Source organism: Salmo trutta, chromosome 18 (genome assembly GCF_901001165.1).
Source record: "Salmo trutta chromosome 18, fSalTru1.1, whole genome shotgun sequence".
Lineage (NCBI taxonomy): Eukaryota > Metazoa > Chordata > Actinopteri > Salmoniformes > Salmonidae > Salmo > Salmo trutta.
In genome coordinates, this window is record NC_042974.1 from 8,352,389 (window position 1) to 8,364,944 (window position 12,556).

Here is a 12,556-nt window from a genome sequence, read left to right on the forward strand (position 1 = left end):
TAAGAGCATCTGCTAAATGACTGAAATGTAAAACGGGTCCAATCTCTCTAGTCTGAAGAGAGCCTTTGTTTATGAATTCAGTAATGGTCTTGTCACTTGTCAGTATGGACACACATGAACATTTACTGGTTGATGGAAATCTGGGCCTGAGAGTATTACAGCAACAGACATAACCATGTTGGATGTGTGTGCTCGTGTATGTGTGTGTGTGTGTGTGTGCGTTGCTGCATGTATGTGTTGAAGAGTGTTAGCAAATATAACCTTCTGTTTTAATAATATATTTTACCCACAGGAGGCTGCTGAGGGGAGAACGGCTCATAATATTGGCTGGAACGGAGCAAATGGAATGTCATCATATACCAGGAAACAATGTGTTTGATGTATTTGATACCATTCCACTGATTCTGTCATTACCATGAGCCCGTTCTCCCCAATTAAGGTACCACCAACCTCATGTGAATTTACCATAACACTGCGCCGTATTTGGAAACTGACAACCAAATCAATCGCCATTTTCTCTGAAATCATTATTCCTTTATCAAAGTACAATAAATCTCAGTTACAATATTTAAAATAGTATGTTTATTGTCAAGCTAAATTGATATTGAGTGCAGTATTCTGACTTACTTGACTTAGATTTTACAATAAATACCTCAATATGAATTAATTTCTCTATCTCCTCTCTCTCTCCTCTCCTCTCCTCCCCATCTCTCCTCCCCTCCCCATCTCTCCTCTCTTGCCCTTCCCATCTCTCCTCCCTTCCCCTCCCCATCTCTTCTTTCCTCACCTCCCCTCCACATCTCTCCTACCCTCTCCATCCCCCTCTCTTCTCCTCTTCCTAGATGCGACCATCCTGAGTTATGACGGCAGTAAGTTCATGAAGATCCAGTTGCCGGTGGTGATGCAGACAGAGGCTGAAGACGTGTCGCTGCGGTTCCGTTCTCAACGGGCATACGGCGTGCTGATGGCCACAACTTCACGTGACAGCGCAGACACACTGCGCTTGGAGCTGGAGACCGGCCGTGTCCGCCTCACAGTCAACCTAGGTAACGCTGCGCCTCGCGGTATAGCCTCATGCCACAGCAGCTACAACAAAACACAAATGGTGCACCTAGCCTATGGATCACATGACATGACCACAGCAAGCATCCTAAACTGTGCACATACTGTAATGTGAACACATTGCTGAAGACAAGCTTACATAGGTTGATTGATCATAGTTTTACACAAGTTTCATATAATACTATCCCACACATTGCACCCTCTTTATCTTGAAACAGACACTCATTCTCTCTATCTTACATCTACAGTATGCTGAACAAAAAGTTAAATGCAACATGCAACAATCTCTAAGATTTTGCTGACGTTACAGTTCATATAAGGAAATCAGTCAATTGGAAAAAATAAATTAGGCCCTAATCTACGGATTTCACATGACTAGGCAGGGATGCAGCGATGCGTGGGCCTTGGATGGCATAGGCCCACCCACTTGGCAGCCAGGCAACCACTGGGCAGCCAGGCCCAGACAATCAGAATCAATTTTTCCCCACAAAAGGGTTTTATTACAGATAGAAATATTCCTGCTGTTTAATCAGCTTCTTGATATGCATTGCCTGTTAGGTGGATATATTATCTTGGCAAATGGGGAAATGCTCACTAACAGGGATGTAAACTAATTTGTGCCCAAAAGTAGAGATATATATATATATATATATATATATATATATATATATATATATATTTCATTTCATGAAACATGGGACCAAGACTTCACATGTTGCGTTTATATTTTTGTTCAGTGTATATTATACTCGCACGCTACCCTGTTAGCTGTTGATATGCTGTGCGTTATGTTGAATAGAAGGGGATGGTATACAACTCTTCAGTGGCCAGAGTCTGCGGCTCTCCGCTCACTGCCAAATGAGCACGCTGTTGTTCTGACCCATCAGGGAATGCTCTCTGTCCTACTCCACCTGTACCCCACCCTACCCTACCCCCAAATCGCTGCCCCACCCTACCCCTTACAGCCAGATCGCTGCCCCAAACACATACCCACTGCCCCCCATATCCAGCCCCAGATATACACATTACTCTATCTAACCCTAATCGCCAGATATAATATTTAATATATAATATTTAATATATAACATTTTGCAGATATTTTTATCCGTAACCCTGAATCCCATTATAGCCTTGAACCCTAAATACTGGTACCTTCCTGTCAGTGGTGCTCTCAATATTTAGCACTAGTCCCCTCTTCACCCCTTAGTGGACAGAAGACACCAGACCTGTCTGTAAGTTTCAACCCTGTCTGACTTTACTTATTTGGCTTATTCCTTTCAGCTCCTAACGGCCCTGTCCAAGCCCTCTTCACTCACAGGTCTGAAGTCTGTGCTCTGTAACAGTGGTACAAGTGATGTCTAATATCTAATATTGTCCATCCCATAGAACTAAATGACCTGACCAAGATGGCTGCCATTGTCAACACATTCTAGAACTGTGCTGGTCTATGGAGGGACCATACATACACTCTAGTGTATTACATATCTGCATGGTCCCTCCACTGCCTCTGTAATCTTATTGGCATCACAGACAAATCAAATCAAAGTGTTTTCGTCACGTGCACAGTACACAGCACTGTAAACACTACAGTGAAATGCTGACCTGCAGCTCTTCATCAACACTACGGTGCAATGCTGACTTGCAGCTCTTCCTCAACACTGTAATGAAATGCAGACTTGCAGCTCTTCATCAACACTGTAATGAAATGCAGACTTGCAGCTCTTCATCAACACTGCAGTGACATGCTGACTTGCAGCTCTTCCTCAACACCACAGTGAAAAGCTGACTTGCCGCCCGTCCTCAACACCACAGTGAAATGCTGACTTGCAGCTCTTCCTCAACACCACAGTGAAATGCTGACTTGCCGCCCGTCCTCAACACCACAGTGAAATGCTGACTTGCAGCTCTTCCTCAACACTACATTGAAATGCTGACTTGAAGCTCTTCCTCAACAAAACATTGAAATGCTGACTTGAAGCTTTCCTCAACATTACAGTGAAATGCTGACTTGCAGCTTTCCTCAACATTACAGTGAAATGCTGACTTGCAGCTTTCCTCAACATTACAGTGAAATGCTGACTTGCAGCTCTTCCTCAACACTGCATTGAAATGCTGACTTGCAGCTCCTCCTCATCACTGCAGTGAAATGCTGCCTTGCAGCTCTTCCTCAACACTACAGAATAAATGTAAAGTAGCAAATCTAATCAATAGACAATACATAAAAAGAGCACAACAGTCGGTAAAAAAGACAAGGTACTAAAAGAGTTAATAAAAGAACAAGAAGGAGGTCAGACTTTTGACCGACAGAGACTTCCCCCGAGCTCAATTAGAACACATCGCCGGTCGGCTGTTTATGTGCTACCGAACGTAGCTCATAGAGCGATGAAAGTGCATAGATAAATAAACAATGGAGAATAACCGCCCATGTGGATATTTACTGTTGTATAAAACAGGGTCTGGTGTTTGCCTTTTGCCTGCACTCCCGGTTCTCAGTGTGATAGAGATAACAGAGGGTGTGTGTGTGTGTGTGTGTGCATGTATGGGTGTGTGTATTTGTGTGTGTGTGTGTGTGTTTTTTTTGTGTGTGTGTTTTTTTGTGTGTGTGTTTTTTGTGTGTGTGTGTTTTTGTGTGTGTGTGTGTTTTTTGTGTGTGTTTTGTGTGTTTTTTGTGTGTGTGTGTGTATGTGTCTGTGTATGTGTGTGTGCATATACCCTACCGGTCAAAAGTTTTCGAACACCTACTCATTCAAGGTTCTTTCTATATTTTTACTATTTTCTACATTGTAGAATAATAGTGAAGACATCAACACTATGAAATAACACATATGGAATCATGTAGTAACCAAAACAGTGTTAATCAAATCAAAATATATTTTATATTTGAGATTCTTCAAATAGCCACCCTTTGCCGAGATGACAGTTTTGCACACTCTTGGCATTCTCTCAACCAGCTTCATCAGTTAGTCACCTGGAAGGCATTTCAATTAACCAGTGTGCCTTCTTAAACGTTAATTTGTGCAATTTCTTTACTTTTTAATGTATTTGAGCCAATCAGTTGTGTTGTGACAAGGTAGGGGTGGTATACAGAAGATAGCCATATTTGGTAAAAGACCAAGTCCATATTATGGCAAGAACAGCTTGAATAAGCAAAGAGAAATGACAGTCCATCATTACTGTTAGACAAATTTCAAGAACTTTGAAAGTTAGTTCAAGTGCTGTTGCAAAAATCATCAAGCTCTGTGATGAAACTGGCTCTCATGAGGACCGCCACAGGAATGGAAGACCCAGAGTTACCTCTGTTGCAGAGGATAAGTTCATTTGAGTTACACGCCTCAGAAATTGCAGCCCAAATAAATGCTTCACAGAGTTCAAGTAATAGACACATCTCAACATATACTGTTCAGTGGAGACTGTGTGATCAGGCCTTCATAGTCGAATTGCTGCAACAACAAAAAACACTACTAAAGGACACCAATAATAAGAAGAGACTTGCTTGGGCCAAGCAACACGTGCAATGGACATTACACCGGTAGAAATTTGTCCTTTGGTCTGGAGTCCAAATTGGAGATTTTTTGTTCCAACCGTTGTCTTTGTGAGACGCGGTGTGGGTGAACGGATAATCTCTGCATGTGTGGTTCCCACCGTAAAGCATGGAGGAGGAGGTGCTTTGCTGGTGACACTGTCTGCGATTTAGTTAGAACGCAAGGCACACTTAACCAGCATGGCTACCACAGCATTCTGCAGCGATACGGCATCCCATCTGGTTTGGTCTTAGTGGGACTATCATTTGTTTTTCAACAGAACAATGACCCAACACACCTCCAGGCTGTGTAAGGACTATTTGACCAAGAAGGAGAGTGATGGAGTGCTACATCAGATGACCTGGCCTCCACATTCACCCGACCTCAACCCAATTGAGATGGTTTGGGATGAGTTGGACCACAGAGTGAAGGAAAAGCATCCAACAAGTGCTCAGCATATGTGGGAACTCCTTCAAGACTGTTGGAAAAGCATTCCAGGTGAAGCAAAGCTGTCATCAAGGCAAAGGGTGGCTACTTTGAAGAATCTCAAATATAAAATATATTGAGATTTTTTTTAACACTTTTTTGATTCCGTATGTGTTATTTCATAGTGTTGAGGTGTACAATGTAGAAAATAGTAAAAATAAAGAGAAACCCTTGAATGAGTAGTTGTTCTAAAACTTTTGACCGGTAGTGTGTGTGTGTGTGTGTGTGTGTGTGTGTGTGTGTGTGTGTGTGTGTGTGTGTGTGTGTGTGTGTGTGTGTGTGTGTGTGTGTGTGTGTGTGTGTGTGTGTGTGTGTGTGTGGCTGTCTGCCCAGGTCTTTGTTTATGTCTATTTGCTCTCATCATGGAGCAACGGAGAGAATCAGCCACTGAAAAAGTTGGATATCTCCCAAACAGAGCATGGCTGTGGGATGCCATAGCCAGCTATTTCTCTTTTCCACAGGCTAAACAGAATTGGGCTCCCTAAATCGAGACATTTAGCAGGAGAGGGCATGGCATTGGCAATACTTTCTGCCGGTCTGTCAACCTCAGGGCAGCCCGTTGTCGCAGCACCTCACACTGACAGGGGGCTGACAACCCACATCACCACTGTTACAGGGCTGACAACCCACATCACAACTGTTACAGGGCTGACAACCCACATCGCCACGGTTACAGGGCTGACAACCCACATCATATTGCCATGGTTACCATAAATGTCTTCTGAAATCTGATCTGATGATGACAGAGAAAAACATTTTGTTTAAATGTTTCCTTTTTTTGGGGACATCTTTTAATACTTTCTTTACTTGGTTTCACTCGGTTCCCTTGCCCTTAGATCGCTAGGTATCCCTCCTCCCTCTCCTCTGTCTCCCTCCTCTCTCTCCCTTCTCCTCCCTCTCTCCCCTCTTTCTTTGAAAAGCATTCCCTGTGCGGGCTGGCTGGCGTTGGTCTTCGGCTGTTTGCGACCACTTTTCTGCTGTGGTTGACGACACACGACTGGCAGGGCCACCTGGGTAGGATGTCTGGGTCAGGTCTCTCTACTCACAGCACAACACTGACTCACTGTATAATCAGAGAGAGAGAGAAAGCTAGAGAGGCTGTGTAGCAGCAACAATATGTGGTTCTTTAGCAGCATATACATACAGTAGTAGCATGTTATACAGAAATACTAGCAGTGTTAGTATACTATTTGAAGGTAAGTAGTAGAAATAGAAGTTTAGGTCCACATGGTAGTAATGAAGTTGTAGTAAGATGTAGTATTAGTAGTAGTCGTAGCAGTAGTAGTAGTAGTCAGTAGTAGTAGCAGTAGTGGCAGTAGTGATAGTGGTAGTAGTAGTAGTAATAGTAGTAGTAGTAGTAGTAGTGATAGTAGTGGTAGTATTTGTAGTAGTCATAGTAGTAGCAGTAGCAATAGTAGTCAGTAGTAGTAGCAGTAGTGGTAGTAGTGATAGTAGCAGTAGCAGTAGTAGGAGTGGTAGTAGTAGTAGTAGCAGTAGTAATATGAGTAGTAGTGATAGTAGTAGCAGTAGTAGTCAGTAGTAGTAGCAGTAGTGATAGTAGCAGTAGTAGCAGTAGTAGCAGTGGTAGCAGTGGTAGTAGTAGTAGTAGTAGTATTAATATGAGTAGTAGTGATAGTAGTGGTAGTATTAGTAGTCATAGCAGTAGCAGTAGTAGTCAGTAGTGGTAGTAGTGATAGTAGCAGTAGCAGTGGTAGTAGTAGTAGTAGTAGTAGCAGCAGTAGCAGTAGCAGCAGTAGTCAGTAATGGTAGTGTAGCAGTAGCAGTAGTAGTAGTAGTAGTAGTAGTAGTAGTAGTAGTAGCAGCAGTAGCAGTAGCAGCAGTAGCCAGTAATGGTAGTGTAGCAGTAGCAGTAGTAGTAGTAGTAGTAGTAGTAGTAGTAGAATCAGTAGGCAGTAGCAGTAGTAGTAGTAGTAGTAGTAGTAGTAGTAGTAGTAGTGATAGTGCTAGTAGTAGTAGTAGCAGTAGTAGTAGTAGTTGAAGCAGTAGGTAGTAGCAGTGTTAGTAGTAGTAGGAGTGGTGGTAGAAGTAGTAGTAGTGTTAGTAGTAGTAGTCATAGTATTCGTAGATGGTATTAGTAGCAGCATTAGTAACATTAGTAGTGGTAGTAGCAGTAGAAGTAATAGTAGTCGCAGTGGTAGTAGTAGTAGTAGTAGTAGTGATAGTAGTGGAAGTTGTAGTAGTGATAGTAGCGTTAGTGATAGTTTTGGTAGTATTGGTAGTAGTGATAGTAGCAGTGGTGATAGTATTGGTAGTAGTAGTAGTAGTAGTAGTAGTAGTAGTAGTGTGCAGTGAGAAAAGCCTCTGTCACCAATGGCATCATGCCTGATATTCAGTACTAATCATTTGAATTGGTTAAAAAAGTCCACTGTTCTTCACAGCTTTGAGAGGACAGTGGTCAATTTGAGTAATGGTGTCTTTGAATGGCCTATCCTACATCTAAGATGTTAGAGCACCCAGCATCCCTACCGAGTGGCCCAGCTTGACCATGACCATATTCTGATACTCTCTTATTGCAGATGTCACATGTACAGACTAAACCACCTCCTCTGTCAAGGGCACCATTTTATTTGACACTTTTAACCAGGAAATGTTTAATTGTGACATCTGCCTTTACGTTAATTAGTTTGTGTTACTTTTCAAATGAAATAAAATATACATCTTCAAATCTTCTACACAAAATATTCACATGTTGATGAAGTTATAGGTTGGTCAGTCAAGGCTTTCCGGTTCAGCCATACATATAACCTAGTGATTGGCTTAATTACAGCACTGTGAAAGGCCCTTTACTGACAGAAATAACTCTAACTAATTGGATTGGCATTGTAAAGTAGTAGTTGCCATGCTCTTCCTACCACACCCCAGTCACTCTTACCTCAGCCAGGTGTGGAGGAGGAGAGGGCCATGGTGGAGAGCATCATACTGTGGTCCCTGTGTCCGTGTGTCGTCCCCAGAGGGGTGGGTTGTTCTGCTTTAACATTGTCTGCAGCTGTCATAATGAAGGATGATGTGACATCTCATCTGTTCTCCCCCATCTAGACTGTATCAAGATTAACTGTACTACCAGTAAGTAAAGACTGCTCACATTTAATACTCCTCTTTAAATACTGTTCTACTGTCTTATCTGTATTCACAATGTTTCTTATTCATGAATGTAAATCCCCTTTAAACAAACTACATCTATATAGGCTTCTAAGGGGTTTATGAAGGCTTTATTAAGCCTTAAAAGTTGCCGTTTGTTTAAAATATTACCTGCATGTATGTTGTTTAAGTTCATGTGTGCCAGAAAGTAGAATATTTACGTAGGTAAATGGTATATAGATGTCATACGTTTTAGATGATGTTTTCAGACCAGGTTGGCTAAGATGTGCAATATTTCATATTTTTTTCCCCAACAGGTAATGGGGCAAAATCCCTATTTTAAAATCACATTAGCAATATGATTTCAATCAATTGCCTATACCTTAGATATACATTATGTATCATAAAGACCAGTGAACAGACCAGTGCAGGGCAGACAGGCCATGGGAGATCATGGAATGTATGTATACTATGTAATGAGCCTCAGGCAGTGTGAATCTATTCTCTTCCAGAGCACTGACTGCTGGAGAAGGGGAGGGAGAAGGGAGAGAAGGAATGGAGGGATAGAGGAAGGAGAGGGAGGGAGGGGTTAGAATGAATGAGAACCCCCAATATGGCAGTCAACAGTGATTGTTCACACTCTGTTGTCTCTAATTACCAGCCTTGACGACTCTAAATTTAAACAGGTTGATATGAAACAGAGGTGTTTTAGCCATGCATCATTATCCCTGTTCCCCTCATTTTCTTTTTTTCTCTAAATGTTTTACCTTTCTCTCCACTCCTAGGTCTGTTCTTTTTTCTTTCATTCCTTCTTCCTCAGTCCATCTAGGTAAATTGATGAGGCTTTTCAAAGCGGAGAGGAAATACAGAGCGGGCTTTTATTATTCTCATTAACCTGACTCACAGAGCAGAGAGAGAGGGATGGCGATAGTAGGGCTGCCAGGAGGGAGGGAGGGAGGGAGGGAGGGAGTACAACTGCCTGTAGGGAGGGAGGGAGAGAGAGGAAGAGGACATGTGAGTGTAGTGCTATGGAGTTAACGTTGCAAATATTTTGGGAGGGAATTTGTCCTTGTATTTATTATTCAGAGACGTTGATGAATTATTGATGGTAGAAGAGTCCTCAAGAGTCAGAAAATATGAGTCTTGGTTTCCTGTTTGCCGTACAGCATACAGCATACTCACAATGTCACCAGGGTTTTACCTGAGGGTTGACCTTCACACTCTCTTGTTAGGTTATGGAGAAACACACTCCAAACAACAGGAAATAGTGAGCTCCATCTCCTCCATCCAGATTGTCTCAAGCCATTCTGCATCCAGTGCTCCTCTTCTTTGGGGGGATGATGGAGTCACCCGAGTGGTCACAATATTTCATAGAGTATAAAGGAATGTACACTGAGTATACAACACGTTAAGGACACGTGCTCTTCCCATGACATAGACTGACCAAGGGAATCGAGGTGAAAGGGCTGCTACTCAATATTAGGAAGGTGTCCTTCATGTTTTGTACACTCAATGTATATCTATAGCCTGGTGTATATAGGGGCATCAAAAATCATTTACACAAATGGTTTGCAATAACAATTCTATAACATTACCTATGCATGCCAATGGAGATTTGTAAGACCTATCTATATGGTAAATTTAATGCAATTAAGAATGCTGTGCACGTTGTGTACGTTGCAATATATATATATTGTGTTGTGTACGTTGCAATATATATATATATATATAAACCTGAATGCAAGGGAGAGAAAAGAATGTTGCCATTTAAAAGCTAGCTCGCAACATGTCACATTTAAGTTAAAGTTATTCTCTCTCACACTAATCAACAACTCCCGAGTATTTGAACAGAAAAGGTAATTATGTGAAGTAGATGTTGAAAACTAAAGTTCTTTCAATCCCAATCCCAATACCATATACTCAGTCTCTTTGTTTTACCTTTTCAAAGGGCTTACAGGATAAAAGCAACACAGAACAAAACACAAGGACAGGACGGGCACACTCACATCACACACAACCTAGAGTCCATGTTGTTTGGCGTGGAGCATTTGTCGCTTTGGCGTTGACATCATTGGGTTCTGATACTGTAGTTGTAGCCTCCGCTGTTACGTCATAGCAGGCCACGTCTGGAGAAAGCTTAATAAGTAACGTCATCATTCCCGGAAACCATTGGTATGCACTCACACGTCAGTCGAATCTTCATCCCGAGCAGGGGGACACTCATCCGATCCCCTCTCCCCAAACATGGCAGCGGTAGTGTTGTGGCTGGGCACAGACTGTGGCACCTGTCCTCCCCCATTGCTGGCTTGAATCTCCTGCACAATATCTGAGTACTGTGTTCCTTAGGTGTGGGGGGCGTGGTTCAGGTCCCTGATTAACTAATGAGAAGGAGGCCACGAGTAGTGCTTGTCTTTCTTCCGCGACGGGAGTAGAACAGAGTTGAGTTTGGGGGCCGTTTTTCTGTGTGTGGCCACCACTCGTGCTCTCAAAATGTTAGCTCCCAGAGAAGACACGTTTCCGAGGTGAGCCGGATCATTATGAGATGGAGGTACGTCGGGATGCCACCGGGCTGCAAGCAAAGTCGGGAGAAGAGGAATATTAGGATAGGGACACAGAAAGGTGGATTTCTGAGGAGGAATGGAGGGGAAAATTGAAGTGAATGAGGTTGAAGTGAATAAGGAATGCAGAGGTTGGATTTGAATTTGAGGAAGATAGCGAGAAAAATGGAGATGGGGTGTTGAAGAAGGTTGGTGTCAAGAGTAAACAGAGTTCTGGAGGTGACATGGAAGTGAAAGAGGATGAGTTATATTAGGTAGAAGGTGTGGTGAAGAGCTCAGAACCCGAGCCTGGCATCAATGGACATGATAAAGAAGAATCTGGTCCAGTACAGTGGCTTGCGAAAGTATTCACCCCCCTTGGCATTTTTCCTATTTTGTTGCCTTACAACCTGGAATTAAAATTGAAAATTATTTGTATCATTTGATTTACACAACATGCCTACCACTTTGAAGATGCAAAATATTTTTTGGGGTAAAACAAACAATAAATAAATAAGACATAAAAACAGAAAACTTGAGCGTGCACAACTATTCACCCCCCCAAAGTCAATACTTTGTAGAGCCACCTTTTGAAGCAATTACAGCTGCAAGTCTCTTGGGGTATGTCTCTATAAGCTTGGCACATCTTGCCACTGGGATTTTTGCCTATTATTCAAGGCAAAACTGAACCAGCTCCTTCAAGTTGGATGGGTTTGGCTGGTGTACAGCAATCTTTAAGTCATACCACAAATTATCAATTGGATTGAGGTCTGGGCTTCGACTAGGCCATTCCAAGATACTTAAATGTTACCATCCTCTATTTAAAACAGTTACAATCCTCTATTTAATTACAGTTACCATCCTCTATTAGTTGAAGTTACCATCCTCCATTAGTTACAGTTACCATCCTCTATAAGTTACAGTTACCATCCTCCATTAGTTACAGTTACCATCCTCTATAAGTTACAGTTACCATCCTCCATTAGTTACAGTTACCATCCTCTATAAGTTACAGTTACCATCCTCTATTAGTTACAGTTACCTTCCTCTATTAGTTACAGTTACAATACTATATTTGTTACATATACCATCCTCTATTAGATACAGTTACAATCATCAATTAGATACAGTTACCATAATCTATTTAGATGCAGTTACCATCCTCTATGAGTTACAGTTACAATCATATATTAGCTACAGTTACCATCCTCTGTTAGTTACAGTTGCCATCCTCTATTAGTTACAGTTGCCATCCTCTATTAGTAACAGTTACCATCCTCTATTAGTTATGGTTAACATCCTCTGTTACTTACAGTTACCATCCTATATTTTTATAGTTACCATCCTCTATTAGTTAAAGTTACCATCCTCTATTAGTTACGGTTAACATCCTCTATTAATTACAGTTACCATCCTAGATTTTTTACAGTTAACATCCTCTATTAATTACAGTTACCATCCTATATTTTTTACAGTTACAATCCTATATTTTTTACAGTTACTATCCTCTGTTAGTTACACGTACCATCCTCTGTTTAGAGTTGCCATAATCTATTAGTTAAAGTTACTGTCCTATATTTTTACAGTTACCATCCTCTATCAGTTACAGTTACTATCCTCTATTAGTTACAGTTACTATCCTCTATTAGTTACAGATACTATCCTCTATTAGTTAGAGTTACTATGCTCTATTAGTTACAGTTTCCATCCTTTATTTATTGACAGATACCACCCTCTATTAGTTAGTGTCCATCCTCTATTAGTTACAGTTACATCCTCTATTAGTTACTGTTACTATCCTCCATTAGTTACTAAGTACTATTAGTTACAGTTACTCACCTCTATTAGTTA

At 41.5% G+C, this 12,556-nt stretch overlaps 1 protein-coding gene across 17 annotated transcripts in view; it reads left to right on the forward strand.

Moving 5' to 3' along the window:
* LOC115152808 (neurexin-1a) overlaps positions 1–12,556 on the forward strand; it is a 758,004-nt gene that overhangs the window by 333,730 nt on the left and 411,718 nt on the right. For all 17 annotated transcript variants that reach the window (XM_029697621.1, XM_029697623.1, XM_029697634.1 and 14 more), the window contains 2 exons: positions 843–1,046; positions 8,127–8,153. In XM_029697621.1, coding sequence (XP_029553481.1) covers positions 843–1,046; positions 8,127–8,153 — 231 coding nt within the window. The remainder of the gene's footprint in view (positions 1–842; positions 1,047–8,126; positions 8,154–12,556) is intronic.